The sequence below is a fragment of the Tupaia chinensis genome, unplaced genomic scaffold (assembly GCF_000334495.1).
Source record: "Tupaia chinensis unplaced genomic scaffold, TupChi_1.0 Scaffold138416_1, whole genome shotgun sequence".
Lineage (NCBI taxonomy): Eukaryota > Metazoa > Chordata > Mammalia > Scandentia > Tupaiidae > Tupaia > Tupaia belangeri.
This window is the reverse complement of record NW_006198314.1, coordinates 162,536-176,943: the sequence shown is the minus strand read 5'-3', so window position 1 is coordinate 176,943 and position 14,408 is coordinate 162,536. Positions and strand designations below refer to the sequence as shown.

Genomic DNA, 14,408 nt, shown 5'->3' with positions numbered 1-14,408 from the left:
GCTTTAAACTCATGCCAGGCACATGTGTGTGCGTGCCCAAGATTCCAAGAGGAGAATGGAGGACAAGGGATTGCGGCGTGGCCATCCCCTCTAGGGGGGTGATTTCTCACTTTCTGTCTCTTTCTGTCTTTCTGGCGAGTGCACGTGCCCTATAGCAAAAACTTCAAAAAAAAAAAAAAAAGAATTATTTTATTAAACTTTATTTATTTATTTATTTACTTCTTTTAATTTGACCAGAGAGGGACAGAGTGAGAGAGAGAGGGTTGGGGGGGGGAGGGTGGTGAGACAGCAAGTTGCCAGGTCCAGGACTCAAACTGCGGTCAGCCATATGAGAGTCCAATGCCCTTAACCACCATGTTACCTGCCGGCCCTACTTAGGTTTCTTTAACAAAATCAAAATCATTCTAGACCCTCCAACTTACCATACACTACAGGAGTTATGGTTTGATCTGGGAATTAAACCATATATTCTTTCTCTCTCTTTTTATAAGAATTATTTATTTAATTTTAATAATAATTACGATTTATTTTTAAATATTGCTATAGGGCATGTGTACTCACTGGAAGGAGACAGAAAGAGAGGGAAAGTGAGAAGGCAAGACACCAGGTACAGGACTTGAACTGTGGTCAGCCATTTGGGAGTCCAACACTTTAACCACCATGCCACCTGCTAGCCCCCAAGACTATACATTCTTATGCACCTTTCAATAGTTTAATAAACCTGAGTGTACTAGTAAGGTGCTTACCAGGTACTTAGTACAGTACAAAAATTCTACTCTTGCTTAGCAGTTTCTACTGGGAATGAATTCAGTACATCCCAATGTACACATGAGATTTTGTTCTTACATGATAAGGCAGACTGGTAATGGGCCCAAGGAAAAGGGTCTTTTGACTAGAAAAAACAGAGTGTAAATATTTTTGACTTTGTGGGTCATTCAATCTCTGTTTTAACTACTCAATAATTCTGTCTTTACAACCATAGACAAGACATAAATGAACAAGTTTGGCAATGTTCCAATAAAACTTAACAGAAATAGGCAATACAATGGACTTGTCCCATGAGTCATAGTTTGCCAACTTCTAGACTAGGATATCTGAGCATGTGTTTTACATGATTTAACTATATGAAAATTATATTCTAGTACAAATAACTGAAACCCACACAGACAATACATCCTACATTTTTAGAAGATAGTCTTGACTTTGTATAACTTTATTCTCCTTAATAATTACCACATACATCAACTTGGAATTACAAAAACAACTAACATAGGGGACCAGCAGTTGGCGTAATGGCTATTTCGCTGGACTCCCACGTAGTCGACCACGGTTCGAGTCCCGGACCCCGTGGCTTAAACTCATGCTGGGCGTGTGTGCGTGCATGCCCAAGATCACGAGAGGAGAAGGGATTGCGGCATGGCCATCCCTCCGGGGGGTGATTTCTTACTTTCTGTCTTTCTGGCGTGGCGGTCCCGCACTCATTAGAAAAACCCCCCAAAAAAAAAAAAAAAAAAAAAAAAAAAAAAAAACTAACATAGTACACTAAAATAAGACAGATACCTTTCAACAACATGGCATCTGTAAATATTTTCAAATACTGTATCCCAAAGTCTTATAAAGCTAAACTTACCCGTTGGATAGTATAAGATGGCTTTTTCTTCTTTTCAACTATATAAAGACTAATTTCGATGTCACCCTTTGCAGTTCGACATTCTTTGTTTCCCTGTCTTGCTTTGACAAGTATATATATGCCCTCTGGCAAAAATTCAAAATAATTGGGGCCAGCAGGTGGCATGGTGGCTGAGGTGCTAGACTACCACATGGCTGACCACAGTTTGGGTCCTGGACCTGGTGGTTTGTTTTATTACTCTCCCTCCCTCTGACTCCTTGTCTCTCTCTGGTCAAATTGAATAATAAAAAAAATTAAATAATAAATAAAATAATTCATTTTTTAAAAAAGGAAACCAATAGTTTAAGAGTCAAATAACAAAAATACTTTTAAACATACAAATTGCCATTTGGGGCTGTCCCCATGGCCTAATGATAAAGAGTGCCAGATATCCAGATGGCCAATCATGTAGTTTGCGTTCTCAGCTTAAGCACATTAGGCATGTATGCATGCATGCCCAAAATCCTGATAGGATGGAGAAATGGAAGAGAAGGAATTGCAACATGATCATGTCCCATTGAGGAGTGCTTTCTCACTCTCCCTCTCTCTGCCGAGCAAATGCGCTCATGGCAAAAAACAAAAACACAAACATCTTTTTAACCATTTTTAGGTGTACAGTTCAATGGCATTAATTACACCGATAATGCTGTGCAACCATTATCACCACTATCTATTTCCAAAACTTTTCAACACCCCAAAGATAAATTCTGGAACCATTAAACAATAATTTCCCATTACCACCTTCACCTAGACTCTGAAAATCTACAATCAATCAATACTTTATATCTCTATAAATTAAGGAGATACAAGATTAAAATGAATTTAACATATTCTCAGTCAATCTCCTTCCTCTTTTATAAATCTATTTCCAATTGCTGTAGATTATCTTACACTGACAATATAGCAAATGTTAAGAGTTTAAAAATAACAATAAGTTTGAAATTCAGCCTAAAGGAATCCTTGTATCCATGGAATTCTACTTAAATGACATTTCTAAACACATTCCAAACACTAGGATTTAGTACATATCTATATTACACTCTCAAACTATTCTAAATGATTCATGTAAGTGGAATCGTGTATTATTTATCCTTTTGTATATGGCTTTTCTCATTCAGCATAAATGTTTTCAAGGTTTATCCATGTTGCAGCAGGTATCAGAACTTTCATGGTTAAGTGAGATTTCATTGTATAAATATATCATTTGTTTGTCCATTTATCTGTTGATGAACACTTGAGTTGTTTCTATGATTTGGTTAATGTGAGTAAAGATCTAATTAACATTCATGTACAAGTATCCATTTAAGTCCCTGGTTTCAATTTTCTTTTTAACATTTGAAGTAAAGAACTGCTTCAAATTGTTCTACTCCCAGAGGTTAACATTTAGTTAATAAATGAGCAAAGCCTCCTTTTTTCCTTATTATTGCTGCCTACTTAGAGTAGAAATAAAAGAAAAGGTGAATCAAAATTAAGTTTGCCACTTGTTGGCTGATCTACTAAAAGGCTTGGTTAAGGAGATACAAGATTAAAATTAATTTAACATGTTCTCAGTCAGTCTCCTCCCTCTTTTATAAATCTATTTCCAGTTGTTACAGATTAAGGTGACAATATAGCAAATGTTAGAGTTTAAAAATAAGAATAAGTTTGAAATTCAGCCTAAAGGAATCCTTTTATCCATGGAAGTCTACTTAAATGACATTTCTAAACATATTCCAAACACTAGAATTTAGTACATATCTACATTACACTCCCAAAGTGCTCCAAAATTCAATTGATGGCCTTCTTGGAATCACTTTGAGTTTAGGGTCCATATATTACTCATCTATTTAATCATACTGACTTCATATGAGCTTTAATATTTATATCCTTAGCTCCTAACCCAGATTATAAATTCACAATATTGAGATCATGTTTTACATTTTCAGTCTCCTTCAAAACACTTGCCACAAAGCTGAGCAAACTGAAGCTAATTAGTAAATATTTTTTATGGTGTGAACTATAATTAGAATATGGAAAATTAATGCATAACTCAACTAGATTTAAAAAATACCTATCACTATGCTAACATAGTACATTTAGATTTACTTATTAAAAAGCAAAGCTTTAATTTTTCTTAGGTTACCTTATTGACTTACCTACTAACCCCATTATTTAGTTCATTGACTACTACTCGTCTGCTCCATGCCATGAGATCTCGTTCAGTGGCCATCTGGCTCCGAGGAGCATTGTTGTGCATTTGCCGGACACCTTCAACTTGACCACTACGTCGAAGCCCAATATTGGGGGAAGATATGTCCATATTTGGACTCCTCAGAGCTAAAACAAAAACAAGGAAAAGTACTACCTTCTGAGCAAAGACACCGAAGTTTTCCAGATCAGAAGCTGTAAATAAAATAGGAAATTCAAAGACTGTACTGTTGCAGGTATTACCATCCCTTTGTTCTACATTTTATGTATCCCCTTTACATTTTGGTACCATTATAAAGCAAATACTCCATAAGTGTTTAAATTTTCCACTTAAAAAAAGTACTTTCAAAGTACTTCACATCTAACATCTACTAAATGCGCACTGAATACAAAAATGTATTCAATATGATTTTGGAAACTAAAAATGTTCATTAGTACCAGTATAAGAAGTAACTTTTAACCTAAATTATATTTTTGTCTACTCCATTAAAATGTTTCTGATTAAAACTTGAGTAAAGCTTTTGAAAATAGTAAGATAGAAATGTTAAGGAAAAAAAAGTTCAACATTAAAATTTCATTTTCAAGATCCAAAAACTATGGAAATAAAGAAAAAAAAGTAACAATATTTACTACCCTTTTAAAAATCTCCAGAAAGGCTCCTGTTAATTTACTTTTCTTATATTTGCAAATAAAACACAAAAATAAACACCAGAAAAAGTCCAAACTAACAAACATTGCAAATAGAAGCCATTGTGGTCCCTTTTACTAACAGCATTTCAAATATATACACAGAAACTAGCATTAAAGCTAGCGCTGAATGTTGATTTATTAATGGATGTATATAATAAGCTCTAAGAAACTTTTATATCTTAGGAATAAGGAGCCTGAATATATAGGATTATCGACCTACTTCTCATTTCAGGTTCAGGAAAGCTTATCTCAGTTAGGTACTCAATATGATCCCATCGAAGAAACTTTTTACTTTAATTTTGTGAGATAATATAGAAATCAGCAAGTGAGTAAAATGTCACCTTAAATCTAAATCACTTTATTCATTTCTTTGGAACCCAAAACACTATATTATCCAAATAAATTACCTCAATTACATACATATAAAAAGAAACAACTGTGCCAGAATTCCTATGACACCTACACTTTAAAGTAAAACTAAATCCCTTGATAAAAATAAAATTGATACATACTGTGATTATATAAAATTTAGGTATATAGTATATTTAGAGTGAAGTGAAGGGAGCAATATTAGAATATTGATTTAAGACAGACAAATTTGTTAAAAAATATAATTAATACAGATATTAAGAAAGCCAATTCGAAAGTTTCATCTGTTTATTATTATTATATCTGTTATTTGCTAAGAAGAGGGCTTCTTTTCTTCCAGTGTATTTTCTTAAATCCAAAAAAAGATTTATGTTTTCCTTTCAACGAAGGGGTCATTTGGTAGTAATTAGTAGTAATATCTAAACTTAAGGTGGTTTTAATTTTGAAAACTTTATAGATTAGTTCCTCTACAAAAAGGTTAGATTTTAAGCAGGACTTTCCTCCTTAAAACAAAAGTAAAGACTGCAAATAAAATATTAATTTAGAAACAACTACATATTAAAATATTATCACCTATATTTCTTAAGAGACCCTGAGTCATGTTAGCCACAAATGACAATGAGATGGTGACACTTTGGTAATGTGATAACACAGTTGTAAATTAATAAAAATGTTGATTTATTAACATTGAATATTTTTCACATGTAATTATGTGGTAGAAGTAAAATAATTAAAGCTCATTCATCATGCCTTTCACAAATATATCATACTTACCACCATTAACAGAGTATGATCTATTAACTGAAAAATGTGGAACATCTCCATCATTAATTAGTCTCAGATCTTGCTCTCTCTGTAGCTCCCTGATAATTCCATCAAGTATGCTCTCATCATGATCATTGGTTTGCTGCCCAATTACCTGTTCTACCACCTCACCATCACCTTAAATAAAGTCACAAAATTACTTACATTTCAGTATACCATAAATACAGTTAAACATAAATTATAAATGTTTCTGAAAATAATTAAAAATGCATTAAAATGAAAATAAAGTACAGATATATGTCAAATAAAATAAATAACTTTTCAAACTTTTAATATGACAGCTTTCATGCTTGATTAACTACTGTTACCATGTTAGGTATTATGAGGGCCTTCTCATAGAATAACTACTAAACAATTCATTTTAAATGAATTTTCTCCATGGTATATTCCAAGTTAAAAGTTGGGAGTAGAGATCAAAATGAGGTGCAAACAGATTCAACCACACACACATAAAAATGTCTGCATCTTTCCATTTTGCAAATTTTCTTTCTGAAAAAAGCCAAAATTATAGTCTTTCAAATACTGTCTTTGGATAAGACCTTAGTGTTTTTATGAGTAGAAAAATTCCTTGTTATTGATACAATGAAATTCAAAAATATTTGTTATGATACACTGAAATTCAATAACTTCTGAATGAAAAGTTTAAATAATTTTCTTTCTTAAATATATCATAGTGGTATCCAACAGAGTAAATTAGTGGTCAGCTTTTATAAGAAATGTGTGAAAAAATAAAGTATGATTTAACTTTTATCTCGAATTTTGTGTTCAAACTTTCTCTCCTTGGTTAATAAATATGGTATCATCAGATAATTAGCACATGTGCAATACCATTTTATTACTCTGCAAATCATTTTAAATTATATTTAAGAGATTTTTGCTATAGGGTGCATATGCTCTCTGGAGAAACAGAGACAGAGAGACAGAAAGCAAAAAATCACCTCCCAGGGAGATAGCTATGCCACAATTCTTTTTCCTCCATTCTCCACTTACACATGCCTGGTGTGAGTTTTAAGTCTCTGTGTTCAGGACTCGAACCACAGTCAACTATGTGGAAGTCCAGTGACATAACCACCCACTGGTTCCCACTCTACAAATCCTTTTGACAGAAAATATAAAAAGATATGCAGGATCGCTGAGATAGAAGGTAGGCACTGCTTCCTCATGTGTACTGACTCTGTTCTGCCCCTCACCCATTCAGGAGCAACAGGGAGGCCCAAGCCACTTGACTTCAGCTCCTTAGGGACCCCTGCTCAGCCTCTGCTGTGGGGGGGACCTTCAAGAATTAATATCTGGTTCCTATAATCCCTGATATAGAAGGGAAAGCAAGTAAGAGCTGTTATTTCATGTGTGCTCACTCTGTTCTGCCCCTCACACATCCAGGAAAAGGGGGGGGGGGGGGCAAGGTGCTTGGCTTTAGCTCATCAGGGATTCCCCACCCAGCCTGCTGGGGAGGAAAAGTTGCATAAGGTGGGAAGTACTCTACCACCTTATATTCTACAATCCAGCTCAACTTCTAGCCACACTGGGAGCAGAAAGGTTTGAGTAAATAGGAACCAAACACTTGAAGGCAGGTGACCTTAAAGGATTCTCTCCCCAAAACCCCTTTAGCAGTGGAAGGAGAAAAACTGCCCTCTTAAAATCTGAACCCAAAACTCCCATTGTGGATTCCATACTCCCATTCATGGTAGAGAAAAAAAAACTGGCACAAAACTAACATACATCACAGGAAAGGGCATGAGCACACAGCTACAGAAACATACTCTGTAGAAGTGGGAACAATCAAGGAAATTGCCAGATGACTAAAAAAAATCAAAGAGCAGAGTTTCAAAAAATAGAAGAAAACCAAGAAATACCTCATCTTCAAGGGAACATAATAATACCTTACCAACAATGGATAAAACGCACGAGATCACAGATAGGTCAGAAAAAGAATTCAGAATATTCATAGTAACAAAACTCAACAAAATGCAAGAGAAAACAGACAACAAATTATAGATGAGAAAATCCTTCCATGACTTGAAGGAGAAACTCCATAAAGAAAAAGATACACTGAAAAGAATCAAACAGAACTTCTGGAGATAAAGAATATGATGTAGGAAAGGAAAACTTCCCTCAAAAGTATCAATAGCAGATTAGAACACACAGAAGAAAGACTCTCTGATCTTGGAGACAAAACCTCTGATTTAGTTGAAGCCAACAACAACAAAAAATAACCATTAAAAATCAGGACAACAGGGGCCAGCAGAGGGCACTGTAGTAAAGCCCTTGGTCTCCCACATGATCAACTGTGTTTCAAGTCTGGGATTGGAGGGCTTGAAAACCATGCCAGGTGTGTGTGTGTGTGTGTGTGTGTGATCCAAATCCCAAGAGAACAAAGGAGAAGGGATTGTGGTATGGAAGGGATTGTGGCATGGCTATCTCCCCGGGAAGTGATTTTTCACTTTTCCTCTCATTGTCTCTGTGTCTCCTCAGTGAGCACACCCCTTCCCATGGCAAAAACTTAAAAAAAAAATCAAGACAACATATGGGAAATCCTAGGCACCATTAAACAACTGAATATCCACATAATAGGTATTCCAAAAGGTGAAGAGACAAGCAAAGGTATAGAAAATTTCTTTCACGATATATTAGCTGAAAACTTTCCAAATTTAGAAAGGCATGTGGACATCAAAATCTGGGAAATACAAAGGATAGCAAATAAATGGCAAAAAACACCAAGTTCCTTACAAAGGTTATCCCATTAGACTAACATCTTTTCAACTGAAACAATGCAGGTAAGAAAAGAATGGGAAGACATATTTAAAACTCTGGAAAAAAAAAATTTCAGCCAAGAGTTCTATACTCAGCAAGATTATCCTTCAAATGGGAAGAACAAATAAAATCATTCCAGGTAAACGAATGTTGAAAGAATTCACCAAAATTAAACCAGCTCTTCAAGAAATACTTGAAGAGTACTACACCAGGAAAACTAAAGAGAAATAAATAGAAGTAAGAGAATACAAAACAACTAGAGAAAAAAGGATAAGTCCACACATCCATAATAACATTGAATGTTCAAATTCAATTTTCCAATGAAAATGCTAAAAATGTAGGTTCACCTATTTATACACAAGTAGATTTAAGTACAAATTCATTAATCATTTAATAGACATTTATCTCTACATGTTTTAACTTATAATTTATTATAACCATTTCTCCTTGAATAAAATTAAATACCAGAAGAAAAGTACAGAATGTCACAAGTAGTTGAATTTTACCTTGGAATAAGTTTAAAGAAGGCTAAAACCAAGAACTTTGTAAAGCCTATAAACCACCAAATTACTGACTTTATCATGACTTTGCTTTTAAACATCACTTTGCACATTTTTTTTTTTTTAGGACTTAATGCGTTATGCACAGTACAGAACTATTATCTTACAAGAACTCAAGTAAGAAAAAGTTTTCTTTTTCTCTTCCTAATGCACTAGTGTTATAAACAATTTTACCTATCTCTAACTGGACCAATGATATAACAGTTCTTTTCACAATATAAACTCTCATCTCCCACAGTCCTCTACATGGAAGTCACAAATTCTTTCATTGACTATATTAAAATAATCTTTGTTTTGTAAAAAAATTCTCATTATTTGATAATACTTCATTGTCTGATTTTTAATCAACTTTTTAAACTCTCATCTCCCACAGTCCTCTACATGGAAGTCACAAATTCTTTCATTGACTATATTAAAATAATCTTTGTTTTGTAAAAAAATTCTCATTATTTGATAATACTTCATTGTCTGATTTTTAATCAACTTTTTAAAATTCATAAATGCATTGTAGAGAACATCACAGACAATTCACTATATCCAAAATTATCAGCAAAGCAGGTTTCAAATATTCACAACATAATATAATGTTAACTACTGAAGTGGTGAATATGTTTGTACCCTTGATTTGTTTATTATAAACTGTATATATATATATATACTTTTAAAGGCCATTCCACACCCTACTAAGATGTATAATGATTATATATAAACCATAAATTACAATAAATATTGTTTAAGGAGATGTGTAGCATTTCACTCTATAAAGGTCAATTCAAGACTTAATTCTACAATAAAAAATAAAATTCCATTTGTAAATCAATAATTCACTGTCTCATATCTGAAGGAAACCTACAAGTAATAAAGTAAGATGTGAAGGCATTCTATGTGGTGGGTGGAGTAGAAAGGATAGTTTCAACATTGGAAATATACTAACTAGAAGAAATCAAGTGGCTTTGTTAGAGAATAGCTTATTCTAATGTTTCATTCTACTATCCTCCTATTATGCATCACATTCATCTCTGCTTCCCTGATGTCTTCCAAGATTATTTAAACACTCATACTTTCCTGACACCCGATAACTTAGTATTTAAAACACGAGGATGGGTACAGAGCTACTTTTCAATTGTGGATTCTCAAGTTTCCTCTTCTTAGGTCCATTAACTATAAACTCTCAAATGAAAATAATTATATTCATAAGCAATGAATGTCACCAATTATAAAATCTTGACATATTATAGTTAGTACATTTAGTCATTACTATAAAGTCAATATTATAGAAAATAGGGGCATATATATGTTAAGGGTTTCTAAGGAGGTAGGTCAACACATTCTGTTCTTGTGCATACGCTTGTGTTTGTCTTAACCCACTTACCTGTCTCAAAATCAGCTAAACAATGAGAAAGTACTCTGGTGAGGTACAAAGTACTATACAACTGAAAATTAAAGGAATAGTAGGTAAAATATTATAACCTATGCCAGAATTTAGTAAGGGGCATGCATCATAGAAAAATGGCAAATATAACATTTTGCAAAATGTTTTAAATTTACTTTTGGAGCTAACATACCATTAGCCACATATCCCAACTGTGGTATAAGTTGTTCATCTTTACAATTTTCCCGTCCTGGTACTAGTCGCTGGAATTTTGTGGGATGAGGATTTCCATCAACATCAACCAAGAATGGGGGAGGCATGAGGTGAGGTGCTTGCTGGGTTTGTTCATCCAATACATAGTTATTGGCATCACGGATAAGAGGTCGATAATCAGTGTGGAAGAACATCTGATCTGGAATCTTTAGACCACATCTTTTAGTATTTAACAAATACAGGAATTTATAAAAATGCATTTATTTTCATTAAAGCATATACTTTTTTGAATCAGGAAATTTTTGTGCTCTCTTGTAATTCTTTGTTGCCATATATTTCTTTTAGGTAGAAACAAACTATCTAGAGGAAAATTCTATCTTTTTTCCACCAAAGCCTACAATCTGCATTATTCTTTGACTCTATATCATATTTCTCTAATTATGATAAAAAGAAGTAAAACAACAAACTAGTAGATAAAGTATAAGTTACAAAATCCATATATGCCTATATAATAATATTTTCTTGCTTAACAATATTCAAATGAGGATAGATGAAGTGTAATGTATATAGTAAGATAAAGATCAATCGCATCAAAGACTTTCTTTCTTTTTTTTTTTTTTTTGGAGAGATTTTCACTATAGGGTGTGTGCGCTTGCCAGAAAGATAGAAAGAGACAGAGACACAGAAAGTGAGAAATCATCCCCCAGAGGAATGGCCATGCTGTAATCCCTTCTCCTCCATTCTCCTTTCGGGATCTTGGGCATGCACACACTCGCCTGGTGTGAGTTTAAGCCACCGGGTCCAGGACTCGAACTGTGGTTGACTACATGAGAGTCCAGTAACATAGCCATTATGCTAACTACTACTGGTCCCACATCAAAGACTCTTAAAAGTGATTAAAGTATTGAGCTGACTTCAATGCTTATGAGTTCTCTTAAAATTTCAAGATTCTATAATCTATCCTAAATTCACCGCTAATAAAATATGATAAACCAATGACTTCTCTTCCAAAGTATTTTTTAAGTTTATTTTTATTCACAATAGACAGCACATGTATACAAATGAAAGAGAGACAAAGAGAAAGAGAAGAACACTCTTGACAGGGTCGTCACACCACAACCCTCTTTCTCCATATCCTGTAGCTAGTCAGGATCTTGTGCATGTGTATGAGAGCCAGGCATGTTTTAAGGTCAACTCTGGGATTCAAATTCCTGGTCAGTCCTGTGGATTCCAGCATTGCAGTTCAGTTCACTACTGACTGTGCCACCAGGCTGGGCCCCCAAATATTTTAATCGGATCAGTAATAGGTAAAATAGTCATCCAAGGAAATTAGCATACTCAGTTGCTAGCTGTTTATTCCCAATTTATAATTAGAAGATGCAGTCTGATAGAGGTACTCTCGTATTCAGAGCTAGAAAGCAGTAGAGAATATGTTCTAAGCGAAAATATTTCCTAAGAAATTTTTATACCTACATCACCCTAAATCTCAACAGTGATTTCACACTGCTAAGCCTAATGTTCTGGCAAGGATGAAAAACTACCAAGAAAGGGACCAGCAGTTAGCGTAATGGCTAAGTCGCTGGACTCCCATGTAGTCGACTAGAGTTCAAGTCCCGGACCTGGCAGCTTAAACTCACGCCGGGCGCGTGTGTGTGCATACCCAAGATCCCAAGAGGAGAAAGGAAGAGAAGGGATTGTGGCATGGCCATCCCCCTGGGGGGCGATTTCTTGCTTTCTGTCTCTCTGTCTCTCTCTGTCTTTCTGGCGAGCATACGCACCCTATAGCAAAAACCTCTCCAAAAAAAAAAAAATAGACTACGAAGAAAGACAACTTTTTAAGTCATCTATTAACACAAAACCATTATTAACTGGGAGATTTCAAGCAAAATTTGTGACTGGTACAGTCCCAAATTACAATCTGCAAGCAAAAATAAATATACTAACCTTTTCATAATATTTACTGCATACAAAACCAAAAAGCAGTAAATGCCCATGAGAATCTGTGCAAGCAAAATGGTTTCCATCTGGAGAAAATTTACAATCAAATACTGCACCATGGCCTTGGCCTTCAATCTGAAATTCAAAGGAAGTCTCTTTCATTCATCTTAAGAATAATTTTCAAATAATAATGAGTTGATAACTTCTCCTTGCTAATACCTTAAATTCTGTGATGCATCAACATTCCAATGTACTCTCTGGCTTCTGCAGCCAGAACCCTACTCAAACAGTAAAGCTCTGAAAGAAATTAGGGAGAGTCAAATTGCAATGAATGGAAACAATCACTGCTAGCAATGTCATACCTTGTGAAATACTAAATAGATGATGGAGGAGATTTAAAAAGCCTAATATGCAGTCAAATTTACAAAGATGTTGGCTCAGAAAAATCAAGATACTATCTTTACATTTAAACTTGCAATGCAATTAACATCCTTAAATTAAATAATCCACTATACAAATCAGTTTTACTAAGAAAAGACTGAGGGCATTACTAATGCTCTAGATTTGTATGAAGTCTGTAAAAGGCCAACCAACAATTTAGAAATGTGTTGTCAGAACTGTTCTTAACAGAGAGACATTAACTATAGAGGATCTGAGCATTCCCATGAACATAGAAAGGTGTTCTCCTGAGCAAAGAGATATCTCACCACATTTTCCCAAGGTTTGTATTAAATACACCTTAAGAACATCTAAATCTCTGAATCTGTACTTGCCAAACAACTTTCTGATTACTAATTAAGCCACATCAGAGGCAAATACAAGGATTACAGTCACTGTCATAATTCATAATTTAGGATTATAGTTTAAACATTACATTTTTCATGATTTTGTTCAGGTGTTAGCACCAAATCTCAATAAATTTGCTTTTCTGGAGTTCAGAGCTGGGGACTAGAAACTGGAAAATGCTAATGCCAAGGTAAGAGTCACCCTGGAAGGCTTAATTCTCATCCAACCTTTTACTCAGGTCTTGAGTCATTCTCTGAATTATTGTATCAATTTACACACAGGTGACAAGAAGTTCCTTTACATCAGGTATACAAAATTATTTATTATATAAGAGAAGTTACTCTTTATAGGAAATAAACACTGACTTTTTTCTTACCATGTTAAAGTAATTTCGAATTTTGGTCCCCCGGTCAAGGTCCCAAATGAAAATGTTCCCATCATGACCAGCCGAAAGTATAATCCTTTGATCAAATGGATGTGCTTCCAAAACAAATACTTCATCATCATGACCCTGTGATAAAATCAATATTAAAAATAAAAAGCAGCACTGAGTAGGTGGTTTATCTGGTCAACAGATCTTGAGAGTTCTATCAATCTGTTTCAGATTAATTCATCCACATTAATTTAAAAGCATTTAACACACAGACACTACATGAACAATACAGTTCAGTTAGAGTTCCTTATATGTAAAACTACTGGTTAAAGAAAGTATTCAGTAGCCATAAGACCCAGAAAGATATTTAAACTAAAGATAAAGTTTTAAGAGTTACAGATCATTAGACAGGCACTTCAAGTGGAATTTAGATATCCAGGTCTCTGCTATTTAAAAAAGGCCAGAGAAAATGTGGCAAACAGAATCTTTAATTAATACCCAATTCTTTCATACTGATAACAGACAAATCTTTGTTCTTCATCCAGCACTCTCTATCACTTTTATTCAAGCTGTATTTTGGAAAGCCCTGTGAAACACTCAAGGAAAAAGCACAGTGGCTCCATTCTGTATCTATATTATACATGGGAGTTCTATTTAAGACATTATCTTAGAAAT

The 14,408-nt window shown here is 34.3% G+C and overlaps 1 protein-coding gene across 1 annotated transcript in view; it reads right to left on the bottom strand.

The window, feature by feature from the left end:
* The window catches only part of BRWD3 (bromodomain and WD repeat domain containing 3), a gene marked incomplete at its 5' end in the record, with an annotated part of 164,543 nt that overhangs the window by 42,010 nt on the left and 108,125 nt on the right, over positions 1–14,408 (bottom strand). The window contains 6 exon segments of the mRNA XM_027765487.1: positions 1,631–1,727; positions 3,805–3,985; positions 5,690–5,857; positions 10,617–10,842; positions 12,581–12,709; positions 13,737–13,871. Coding sequence (XP_027621288.1) covers positions 1,631–1,727; positions 3,805–3,985; positions 5,690–5,857; positions 10,617–10,842; positions 12,581–12,709; positions 13,737–13,871 — 936 coding nt within the window.